Source organism: Eschrichtius robustus, chromosome 1, assembly GCF_028021215.1.
Source record: "Eschrichtius robustus isolate mEscRob2 chromosome 1, mEscRob2.pri, whole genome shotgun sequence".
Classification (NCBI taxonomy): domain Eukaryota; kingdom Metazoa; phylum Chordata; class Mammalia; order Artiodactyla; family Eschrichtiidae; genus Eschrichtius; species Eschrichtius robustus.
The window spans coordinates 197,408,097-197,420,058 of NC_090824.1; the positions used below are offsets into that span (position 1 = coordinate 197,408,097).

General features: G+C 38.8%; 1 protein-coding gene across 7 annotated transcripts in view; it reads left to right on the forward strand.

Moving 5' to 3' along the window:
* Positions 1 to 11,109, forward strand: part of ARHGAP12 (Rho GTPase activating protein 12) — a 113,087-nt gene extending 101,978 nt beyond the window's left edge. For 4 of the 7 annotated variants that reach the window (XM_068562174.1, XM_068562175.1, XM_068562176.1 and 1 more), the window contains 7 exons: positions 2,598 to 2,700; positions 4,231 to 4,347; positions 6,144 to 6,242; positions 7,563 to 7,640; positions 7,740 to 7,874; positions 8,421 to 8,523; positions 9,355 to 11,109. In XM_068562174.1, the coding sequence (XP_068418275.1) occupies positions 2,598 to 2,700; positions 4,231 to 4,347; positions 6,144 to 6,242; positions 7,563 to 7,640; positions 7,740 to 7,874; positions 8,421 to 8,523; positions 9,355 to 9,529 (810 nt within the window). In that variant the 3' untranslated portion in view covers positions 9,530 to 11,109. The remainder of the gene's footprint in view (positions 1 to 2,597; positions 2,701 to 4,230; positions 4,348 to 6,143; positions 6,243 to 7,562; positions 7,641 to 7,739; positions 7,875 to 8,420; positions 8,524 to 9,354) is intronic. The other 3 variants (XM_068562184.1, XM_068562193.1, XM_068562204.1) reach the window with 1 other exon arrangement.
* The last annotated feature ends 853 nt before the right edge of the window (positions 11,110 to 11,962 follow it).

Genomic DNA, 11,962 nt, shown 5'->3' on the forward strand with positions numbered 1-11,962 from the left:
TCTCCAAGTATCCTGTTAAGCTCCAAAATTTTATGATTCACCCAGTTCAAATCACCCAGATTTGGAATCTGAGTATTCTTTAACTCTTCCGCCTCCAACTTTTACCTCTTCTAGCAAATTATTTACCCATCTACATGTGAATTCTTCCTTTGCAGTTTGCAATATTGTGTGATATTTCTGAACCTTGTCCCTTTCTTTCCATTTATTCCTGAAACCATGGACAGGCCTTTAAATGTTGATATTAAGAGTAACCTCCTAAACAGTTTTCCTTATTTCAGCTCATCCCCCACCAACGCATCGTTTTTTGTTTTTTTTTTTTTAAATAGGTTACTCTTTTTTTTTTAATAAGCAGATATTCATTTTTAATTATTATTTATTTATTTATTTTATTTTTGGCTGTGTTGCGTCTTCGCTTCTGTGCGAGGGCTCTCTCCAGCCGCGGCAAGCGGGGGCCACCCTTCATGGCGGTGCGCGGGCCTCTGACCATCGCGGCCTCTCTTGCTGCGGAGCACAGGCTCCAGAGGCGCAGGCTCAATAGTTCTGGCTCACAGGCCTATTTGCTCCGAGGCACGTGGGATCTTCCCAGCCCAGGGCTCGAACCCGTGTCCCCCGCATCGGCAGGCCGACTCTCAACCAGTGCGCCACCAGGGAAGCCCCCCCACCAATGCATTGTTAATGCCACCACTGTATGAAACTTCCTAATGTCACTTTTATAATCCTCCCCTGCACAGAAGCCTTGCGTGACTCCTATTAGAGTTCAACAACCTGAGCCCAGTCTGTCTTCTCAAATGTACCTTCTACTCTACCCAGAACGGGCTTGCAGGTCTAGTCGCTGCGATGTGCTCGCTATCCCTTGAAAGCAAGGGTGCCTGCGTCCATCTCACACACATGTGAGCGCCTTACGCACTGGGGTATAGCAGCGTGCAACCGGATGCGGCACCTTTATGCATGGAGCTTGCAGTCAAAGGCAGGAGATTATGGAGGACAGACAACTGAACAGTTAATATAATGAACATATAGAAACTCTGATTAAGTAGGGGCTAATCTAGTGTAGGGATCAAGGGAGGCCTTGCAGAGAAAGTGGCTTTTTAAATTAAGGCCTAAGGGTTCAGGGAACAAGCCAACTGAAAAGAGAGGAACATATAATTGACTCTAAAAATTTTACATGTGTACTGCTTACAAAGTGGCAAACGATACTGAGGGCAAAGAGATGGGCAAGATTACAAAACTTTATTAAGAGACATTGACAAAAACTTAAATGAGAAGTATATCATGTTCATGGATTAAAAGATTCAATTATGTAAAGATATAATATTCTTCCAAGTGACTTATAAATTTGTAGGTTTGAGATTTTGGAATCTCATTCAAAATCCCAGTAGGTTTTCTGGTGGAACTTGACAAACTTATTCTAAAATTCATATAGAAATGCAAAGGGCTAAGAATGTGCAAGACACCTTTGAAGAAGACTTGCTGTAGCATATGTCAGGACCTTATAAAGCTGTGTATCCATAATGGGATAGATATACAGACCTGTGGAACAGAATAAAGAGCCTGGAGACAGACCCACGTACCTTTGGACACTCTGTGCCAGGTAGAGCATGTGCTGGGTCAGCTGGATGTCCGAGAAGAATTGGAGCCTTTCCTTACACTGTGCACAAAAATAAACTCTGGGTGGAGAAAGGACCTCAGAGTAAAAGGCAGAGCAGTGTTTTTAGCTTTGAGAATTCAGTCCGCTTTTTAACTTGTAAAAGTGACTGTAGTTAGGCTGTAAATGAGTTCTAGAATTTCTTTCTTTTTTTAAAAAATTTATTTATTATTTATTTTTTATATTTATTTTTGGCTGTGTTGGGTCTTCGTTTCTGTGCGAGGGCTTCCTCTAGCTGCGGCCAGCGGGGGCCACTCCTCATCGCGGTGCGCGGGCCTCTCACTATCGCGGCCTCTCTCGTTGCGGAGCACGGGCTCCAGACGCGCAGGCTCAGTAGTTGTGGCTCACGGGCCCAGTCGCTCCGCGGCGCGTGGGATCCTCCCAGACCAGGGCTCGAACCCGTGTCCCCTGCATTGGCAGGCGGATTCTCAACCACTGCGCCACCAGGGAAGCCCCCTAGGATTTCTTTCAATTCCTGATATCCGTAGGTCGTGAGTAATGAGTCATGTCAATTAACTATTGACACAAAGTGCAGTTTTAAAAGATTGTTGGTGTGAAGCACTTAAGGTACCACTGCTAGTTACCTTTATCTGTCCAATTACCAACAATGTAGTATCGTCCTGTTCTGTCACCACAGATTATAGCCCAGCCTTTTAACTGTTCTTACTTGTCACTTGATCAAAATGAGGCAAGACAGCATCACCATCAGGACAAGCGCATTATCCTTGTGAATTATCAGTAATTTTTTCTTTATCGAAATTCAGGGTTAATGCCATCAATGGGGGTGGGGAGAAGGGTACTTTTAAAGATTTATCAAACATCTAAATCGTATATCCTGTATACTAAGTGGTTCCCTAAAATCATTTGGAAGAGTTGATTACTGATCATTCTGAGAATTACATCTAAAGTAATAGCAAAAGTAATATGTGTTTGGAAAATCTCTAACCAACAGACAGTAGAACCCGATGAAGCGATTGAGGAGGATATACCAGATTCACCAGGAATAGAAAAGCACGACAAAGAAAAGGACCATAAGGATCTGAAGAAATTGCGTTGTAAGTTTTCTTTCCCTGTGTTGCTAGTGGTTTGAGTGAGCTTATTCTCTTAGCGAAGGTTTAGAGTAAATATATAAAAGCTGAGTGGACTCTCCAGTGTCACAAGACTCCTGAGATTCAGGAGTTGCAGCCTCAGTGGTTCAGTGTTCTCTCTCCTCGTGAACTCATCATCATTTTTCAGCCTAATCGTATGCACCCCGATGGCATCATATTAATTTTAAGAGATTATGATACCCTTTCAAGAGAAAAAAATGCGCACAACAGAACGCGCTTATGTTGAGGTCTCTAGGAAGCTGAACTTTATTGATTGGAAAATATATAATTACTGTTTAAGATTCTAGATAGACCCTTAGACACTAAGAAGTCAGAAGTCACGGGATATGTACCATAGTTCCCTATTGGATGCCACGTAGCCGCCTCTGGACTGGGATATGTCTGTGCATTTAATCTCCAGACCGCATATTATGTGTACAGGACCAGAGAAACGCCAGCAGTTGTAAGGATTTCATTTTCTTTCCTTTTTTTTTTTTTTGGCCACTCCATGCTGCATGCGGGATCTTAGATGGCACCCGTGCCCCCTGCAGTGGAAGCACGGAGTCCTAACCACGGGACCGCCAGGGAATTCCCAAGGATTGCATTTTCTAACACAGGCCTCTTGTGAATTATGTGCTTTAAATACGCCATTACCCGTGACTTGAACCTGCTTAAATCTATTTTAACAAATCCACATTTAACTGAGAAATTTTTGGTCTTCACATTAACTGAATGATTAGAAAATCAGTTCTCCTTTTTTTCTCCCACATTCTTAAGAAGTTTAGGCCTATTACTGACACTGTCACTGTATAATAGTGTAAACCACGAAACTTTTATTGTTTTAATTCTTTACTAATATATTGTTTGTGCTCTCAACTTTCTTCAAATATGGTTATTTTCAAGAAATTTACTTTCTGGATTTTTATTATTGTAACCCAAAGAGAAATCAGGTCTGCAGGCAATGTGGAAATCCAGGTGGTCCCATCCTTAGCTCGGAGTAGAGATAATTATGATGAGTCTTAGCTTGAAGTACAAATAATTGTGATGGATATGTATACATATATATCCCCTGACTCCTAGTTCAGTGAGGATGGGGAAGGGTAGGGATTTTGTGTATGTTTTATGGGTTGGTTACTTTATTTTTTGCTGGTCATTTTACCGTCTAAACCTGATGGAGAGTCCAAGACTATATCATTTGTGAAATAATGAATATAAATTAGAATGACTTACAAATGTCTTGGCACATATACTAAAGAAGGCACAGTTTGCGGTCAGTGTTTAGTGATAAAAATGAAATGTTTCATTTGGTTTGTCACTTTGAAATTGTGTTAGTTTTTGATTCTTCATGTGTTACTCTTAAACCATATTAAAGTTAGAAAAACTGAATTTATATACTGTGATTTTTTATATATGAGATTAATACGTTTTGAGTACTAGGTGGAAAAATTTTCATCAAAAAAGTATTTTATAAAATGCTTAATATCTATCTGTCTTAAGCCACGAAAGTATCTAGCATAGATTCTTCAGAACAGAAAAAAACCAAGAAAAACTTAAAGAAGTTTCTTACACGACGCCCTACTTTGCAAGCTGTTCGTGAAAAAGGTTATATTAAAGGTAGGTAGAAGTGATGTTTATAATAATGAACTTTGGCCCAAATCGGAAATAAGACATTTTACATTAAAAGCTGAAAATTTTCCAAACGGCAAAAATGTCTCATTCTTTATTCATAAAGTTATCAGGTTCAGTGATTAAAATACATTTGAGTAATTAAAATTGATTTTTTAATGCACATGAAGAGTTTATTTTAACTAAAGCATCGAACAGACATAAATACCAAATTAGCTTTTTAGAAACCCTGTACCAGAGGAGCTACATGGATGTGATGGGATGGCGTGGCAGATTTTCAGAATGACAGATTTTTAGTTTTGAGATGCACAGATCAGAAGAAATTTCAAATAAATAATCACTAGCTGTAGAAAGAAAGAAAAAATAATGTACAATTTTATTCTTGATTGTTTGCCTTCAGTTTTCATTTAAGGTAATTTTAAAATTAGGATAAAGTGTTTTTTTCTAACTAATTTTTACGTTTTATTTTCATGTATAAGAACCATAATGTACTAACAGAATTTTTTCTTAATAGGAAAGTATTCTTTAAAATCACATATACTTGTATATACCTTTAGTTTTTACAAGCATGTTTAATTCCAAAGATAAAATTTTCTAACACATGACTCAAAACAGAGACATTTGTTCATAATAAAAATATAGGAAAAGGTAACATAATTTATACCATATATGTTAGAGCTGTCTTTGATTATGAAGTTTCTAACAAAGACCATTGCAGAAACATCTGTTATGCAAAGCATCTAGATTAAAATACACAAATGAGTTTCATTAAAAAGCTATTTAAAACTTCTAGGAAGAGTCCAGCTAATTAAGTGATTCAAATTAGCGACCTTAAAGAGTTAAGGGTAGACAGGTACCCCCAGATAATGCACGTGAATTTAGCACATTGAGCTTTAGAACCTCAAAAAAAAGCCTGACAAATAAATGAATAGAAACTGTGGCTCATTGTTCGTCAGACCTTTTCAATGAGAAATATAAACGGCTGCCACTTTCTGGTGGTGTTCATCCACTTCAAATACTGTATTTTATTTGTTTTCCTGAATATTTAGCACTCATGTGGAATTTCAAAGCTGTTGGGTTGAAAGATTACTAGAGCGGACTTTGATATATTTTGTGAAATCAGATGTTGGCACACGATGGGCATGTGTTGTTTTTTTTTAGATTTAATTTAATTTATTTTTTTATACAGCAGGTTCTTATTAGTTATCCGTTCTATACATATTAGTGTATATATATCCCTCCCAATCTGATGGGCATGTTTTAATAGTTTAAAAAATATTTGAGTATTTGCTAAGTGGTGGACTTGAGCCTCAGTGCTGGGAATACCTGTTGGCATTCAAGAATTAGAGGGTCCCTGCCCGCATGAAACTTCTATAAAGATGAGAGACAGACAAGGTAATTCAGAATAATGGTGACTTAACGTGAAGAATCTGACACAGTGATAAAACAGAGAGTGACGGGAACTGGGCTGCCTTAGGATGGTCAGAGGGTTCCTAAAAGGAGGTGACATTTTAGCTGAGACCAGGAGTGATGAGAAGGAGCTCCGTTTGGGGGAAGATTGATCTCTGCACAGGAGGAGAAGGTAAGAAGGGAGCCCGGCAGGAATGAAGGAGGGTGTTCTCGGAGCTTGGAGTCGGAAGAGCTAGGCGAGTGCAGGTCAGCCAGGCGTGCGTTGTGGTGAAAGTGTCTGCATGCAGGGGTATCTTCTGTTGCACTGTGCATCATTTAGCCATTTTGTGAACTAAAGTTTAGCAAGGTGACTCATTTCTTGAAATCTCTTTCAGATCAGGTATTTGGAGCCAATCTTGCTAATCTGTGTCAGAGAGAGAATGGCACAGTGCCAAAATTTGTGAAGTTGTGCATTGAACATGTTGAACAATATGGTAAGAAAATGAATTTTTTTTTTTAAAGTTAAGCACACAACCCATTGTTTTGCCATCAGAATCCCTAGGATTTTTATGATTTTGAGTGTTGCAACCAAAAGTTCTTTATAGTCATAAGTTGTCAAGAAAAGCATCTTTTTTGCAAAAAAACTTATTTTTTTGGTATTGTTTCAAATTAAGACCTTTGCAGTCATTTATTGCATGTTCAGTACTTAGGGTTGATTCAGCATATGGTATTCCTTGAAGCCATTGGGAGTTGGCATTGGCTTAAAATGGACGTGGTGATTGTGAAACTGTTTATTAAGAAATGATCCAGCAGTGTAAGAGACAGGAGGAGAGAGTGTTTACTTACTAAGGGGAAGTTTCTTCTGTTTATAATAAAAATGAGATGACATTCCCAAACTGCTAAATCAACTCTAAAGTGTGCAAATGGACAAATCCTCTTTATGTCATTTCCTGTACTTCTGAAGACTTAAAACTAATTTCTGTTTTGGTTAATTTTAACATGTTTATAATATTTATACTAGCTTTTAAAATAGCAGTATCTTGACTGCAGTCCCATTAACTTATATCAGTATATCATCAGAAATATCTTGTGTAATTAAAATATTTGCATAAAGTGTAATTTCTGCTAGTCACAGATCTCTGACTCTCAGCCTGACAATAGAGATGCCATGCTACTTGGCTTTACTAGAAGTTAAATGAGTAGCACATTAGATAATGTTAAGTGTGTGCATGATTATCATTTACTGAATATATGAATTTTTGGGCTTCATTGTGTGAATTTCAAATGATTCTATTTCACATATAAAAGAAATTAATAACTGTATCAAATTATCAGTTGTTATAGAACCATTATTTTAGTTGCTGGCTTGTATTAAGTTTATTTATTACAAGCACTTAATACGAGAAGCACTTTGATTCAGAGAGCACCTTAATATGTACATTTACACTCTCAAATGACGTGCAAAGAAACGGGTGGGCTGATTTTATCTACTGGCTTCCTTTACTTTTTGAATTATCTTCAGGTGTTTGCCGAAGTTTATCTTAAATTGCTAGTATTTCAAGTTTGAGATGATTTCCTTGAGATGGTGATCCACAGTCTACATGATAAAGTGGATTCGTTGCTGTTTATCAGACAATTCGGAGTGAATCTCCACCCCTCTCTCTCTGCCAAGCATCTATAAAAAGCCATTTAGAAGAAAAGAGTAATTTTATTTTAGGCTAATGTTAATAAATAAGAATTCTAAAACATGAAAGCATCTTTAGAAGAAGACAACAAGAACTTTAAACATAAAATTATTGTTATTTGTCTCTTAGGGTTGGATGTTGATGGGATTTATAGAGTTAGTGGCAACCTCGCAGTGATCCAGAAGCTGAGGTTTACAGTCAATCATGGTAAGATCATATATTGTTACATACAGAAAAAATAACTCATGACTGTTAGAATTGGTTTAAAATAATTTCAAAAACTTTCCCGTTCCTACTGTTTTCCAGATGAGAAATTGGACTTGAAGGATAGTAAATGGGAAGATATTCATGTCATTACTGGAGCACTGAAAATGTTTTTTCGAGAATTACCAGAACCTCTCTTTACATTTAATCATTTCAATGATTTTGTTAATGCAATTAGTAAGTATGTAATTAATGCCACTCAGTTTTTTCCCTAGATGTTGAAAACCCTTCTGTAGCTGCTACAACACTGTTTGATTTTTTTTTTTTTTTTTGTTCTATGTTTATTTATTTATTTTATTTATGGCTGTGTTGGGTCTTCGTTTCTGTGCGAGGGCTTTCTCTAGTTGCAGCGAGCGGGGGCCACTCTTCATCGCGGTGCGCGGGCCTCTCACTATCGCGGCCTCTCTTGTTGCGGAGCACAGGCTCCAGACGTGCAGGCTCAGCAATTGTGGCTCACGGGCCCAGTTGCTCTGCGGCATGTGGGATCTTCCCAGACCAGGGCTCGAACCTGTGTCCCCTGTATTGGCAGGCAGATTCTCAACCACTGCGCCACCAGGGAAGCCCTGTTTGATATTTTAAACAAGTTTTTTCAAAGGATTGTTTTACTCCAGAAATTTTAAATGTAACCACCAGGTGTCACTGTGTATTACCAAATACCAGGTTCCAAAATAATGTCACTGCTTTCAGTTTCATGCAAAATCTCCAGTCATTGTCTTTTTTCAGAACAAGAACCAAGACAGCGTGTCTCTGCTGTGAAGGATCTAATCAAACAGTTGCCAAAGCCAAATCAGGACACAATGCAGACTCTGTTTAGACATCTCAAAAGGTAAGAGTCTCACCACAAAAGAGAAGGAGTAATTAGGGGGAAAAAGAAGGTCGGAGGAGTGCACAGGTATGAGATGTGGTGCAGGCCCCCCGGGGCCAGGGCCACGCAGACCTGGGTTCAGAGCCCGGCTGTGCTGTCCGCTGTCTTTGTAACATGAGAAAGGTGACTTCTCTGAGCCCCAGTTCCTCGTAGGTAAAATGGTTTGGTATAAAGAATACATTGAAGTAGATTTCATATGTGAAGCATTTATATAATGCCTAGCACGTAGTAAGTGTTCAGAAATTGTTGCTAAAAGTTAATTATGATGAGGGTGAGATTGGTTAAGTGAGGAATATTCAGTTACCTTGAAGTCAAGGTAATTAGGTCAGAGTTACTACATAGTCACTCTGAAACTTCTGATAGAAAGAACACGAGATTACTAAAATAAGTGATCACAGTATGAGAGATTTTTTAAAAAAATAGCATAAAATGAGTAAAATTCAAAGTTTAATCTCTGTGCCCTAATGATATTTTCCCCCCGTCACCCTAGCGGAGGAATCATTGTTCCCTGAATTGTAATAGGTATTCAAGTCTATGTCTTATTTTTAAAACTAAGCTGAAATATCACACATTTAAAGTTTGTGAGAATACGTATACCTTTCAGCTGTGTTTATGCAAAAGAAAGCTTTACATGCTCTTCAGACTGAATTCTGTTTGGTTAAATAGTTTATACATACCTTAGGAAAATGAGCATTATTTCTCTTTTCTAAATGCAAGCTGTTTATAATACTCTTTGAAGAATTTCCCCTATTTTAAAATTTTCTCTTTTAACAGTTTTTTTTTTCCTCTTAGAGTTATAGAAAACGGAGAGAAAAACAGAATGACGTATCAGAGTATAGCAATTGTGTTTGGTCCTACTCTGTTAAAGCCAGAGAAGGAGACTGGCAACATAGCAGTTCATACCGTCTACCAGAATCAGATTGTAGAGTTAATTCTTCTCGAGATAAATTCCATCTTCGGACGTTGACTCTTACTGAAGACAACCTGTGGAATAGAAGCCGGATTTCATCAGATTCCAAGTCCTTATACCTGATGTATTTTGTGTGTGGACCAAGCAGTGACTCTTTGATTTTGCACTTTTCTGAGGGATCAGAAGGGAATGGGAGAGTCCAGATGTGTGATAGGCCCTCATATTTGCTGCTTTGTTGCAAGTTGATAGAACTGTGTGTACGTTTGAATTAATTTTATCCTGAATGTTTGCATTTCATACTCTGAATTTCAGTAAAAAGCAAAACTTGCGATTCTAACCAGTCATATACACTGGATAATTTGGTAAGAATACTACATTTTTTCTCCTCAAACTGGATAACGTAGAATTTCTTCTCATGATTCAATAGGTTCATCACTCAATAGAACAATACTTAATATCAGCTATTTTGAAAACGCTCCTGGGCATTTAAAACAAAATGAAGTATATCTGTTCTGAAACCTGTGTATTTTTTGGGGGGGTTTCTGCATGCAGTGGCAGTCTGATTGCTAGGACCCATTATAACCCAGTTGCGATCCCTTGATGAAGGCTTGCTGTCTTTACGGAGTAGCACAGCAGCATACTAATAGTACTTAAAACACTGTGATATACTGGAGTTTAATTTAGCATAAGCCAGTTCAGGGTATTTTGGGGCTGTCTGTGCTACACTGACTTGTAGCTAACAATCCTAATCTACCTGGTGCCATACTGAGTTCTTGGTATGACCCTGTGGAAACCAACGTTATTTGATGTAAATACAGGCTAAAGACTCACTGTCCTTTAGCTTATGTATATAATTGTGTTATATAGTCTCAGAGTACATTCTAACCTCTCACTTCTAATCACGATATTGGTAATTCTCCGTGAATATTAGGTTTCCTCCAGAAATAGGCCGTTATTTGAGAAAGTTAACTGTGTGCACTTTTAGATTTTAATTACATTTACAGGCAAATCACTGTAATGCAAATGGTACTGGAACAGTGCTGAATAGACTTGCTAAATGGTAAATGCACTACAAGAGGAACCCTTTAGATTATTTAATATGTACAGAATACATTAGAAAAAATTTATTACAGAATTCTAACTCTGCAGTACGAATAGTGGAAACCCATATGTAAATTAGAGGGATGTCAGATTGAAAATGACATTGCTAAATTTGAGAATTTCTTTTTACATTACTATTGTAGATTGGTTTGTATAATAAAACAGGGTTTGGAAGGTTTTGTTACAGAGAGCATGGTCTGCTGAAGATTTTTTAAAATGTATTTTTCTAGATTAACTGCTGTATATGAAATGTCTAATCTGAATAAAGAAAACTATAAGAGGTTTAGAGATTTTTTCCATTGGAAATGTGCATTTTGGTTTTTAATTTTGTTTCGTTTTTGCATTTACTGGCACACTCTTATAATACCTCATTTAAAAAAAAATCAACTGAATCCAGTACTTCCTGTGGCAAATGTTTTCCTCATTTCACACCTTTTGTGCTCCCTGCCATGCCGTTGCCTCTGCCACCCACCCCACCCCTCCCCTCCCCCCTCCCCCTCCCCTCCCCCCTCCCCCTCCCCTCCCACCCCTCCCCAGCCCCTCCCCTCCCTCCCCTCCCACCCCTCCCACCCCTCCCCTCCCACCCCACCCCTCCCCTCCCCTCCCACCCCACCCCTCCCCTCCCCTCCCACCCCTCCCACTCCTCCCCTCCCTCCCCTCCCACCCCTCGCCTCCCACCCTTCCCACCCCTCCCCTCTCCACCCCTCCCCTCCCCTCCCCTCTCCACCCCTCCCCTCCCCTCGCCTCCCCTCCCACCCCCTCCCACCCCCTCCCACCCCCTCGAATCCCCTCCCATCACCTCCCATCGCCTCCCATCACCTCCCATCGCCTCCCACCCCTCCCACCCCCTCCATTCTTTATTTCTTCATCAATATTTGAAAGTGAATGATTTGTAGCCAAGACACTTTTTCTTAGGGTTGCATCTGTAATTTACAGATTACTTTTCTTGGGGACAAATATTTTTTGTATGACCTGCGTAAAAACCTCTCACCTGAGTTTTGTGGTGAAAATGTTGTTTGTTGTTGTGATCTTGTTAAATTGATAACAAAGCAAGCTACTTGACAGCAATGGGAAAGCATTGTTTTGGGTAGGGAGAAAAAGCTCCCAAATGAGAATGTTTATATTTGCCTAAAGATGTCCTTAACAATATACAGTATGCTTTAGGCCTGGCCTATATAGTGATTGTATGCCAGGAAAACAATTAGACTCAAATCAGTGATGTTCTTTCTCTTGGTAGTTATGACATATCAAAGATTAAAATTGTCCTGTGTTTCTTGTTTCAAAGTACACCTGTGTGTATGTGAAGTCTTAAATGTTTTAATAGTCCACAGCTAATCAGCTTATTGTAATATTGTATGTATAATGAGATCAATGTCTTGTGTTTTCATC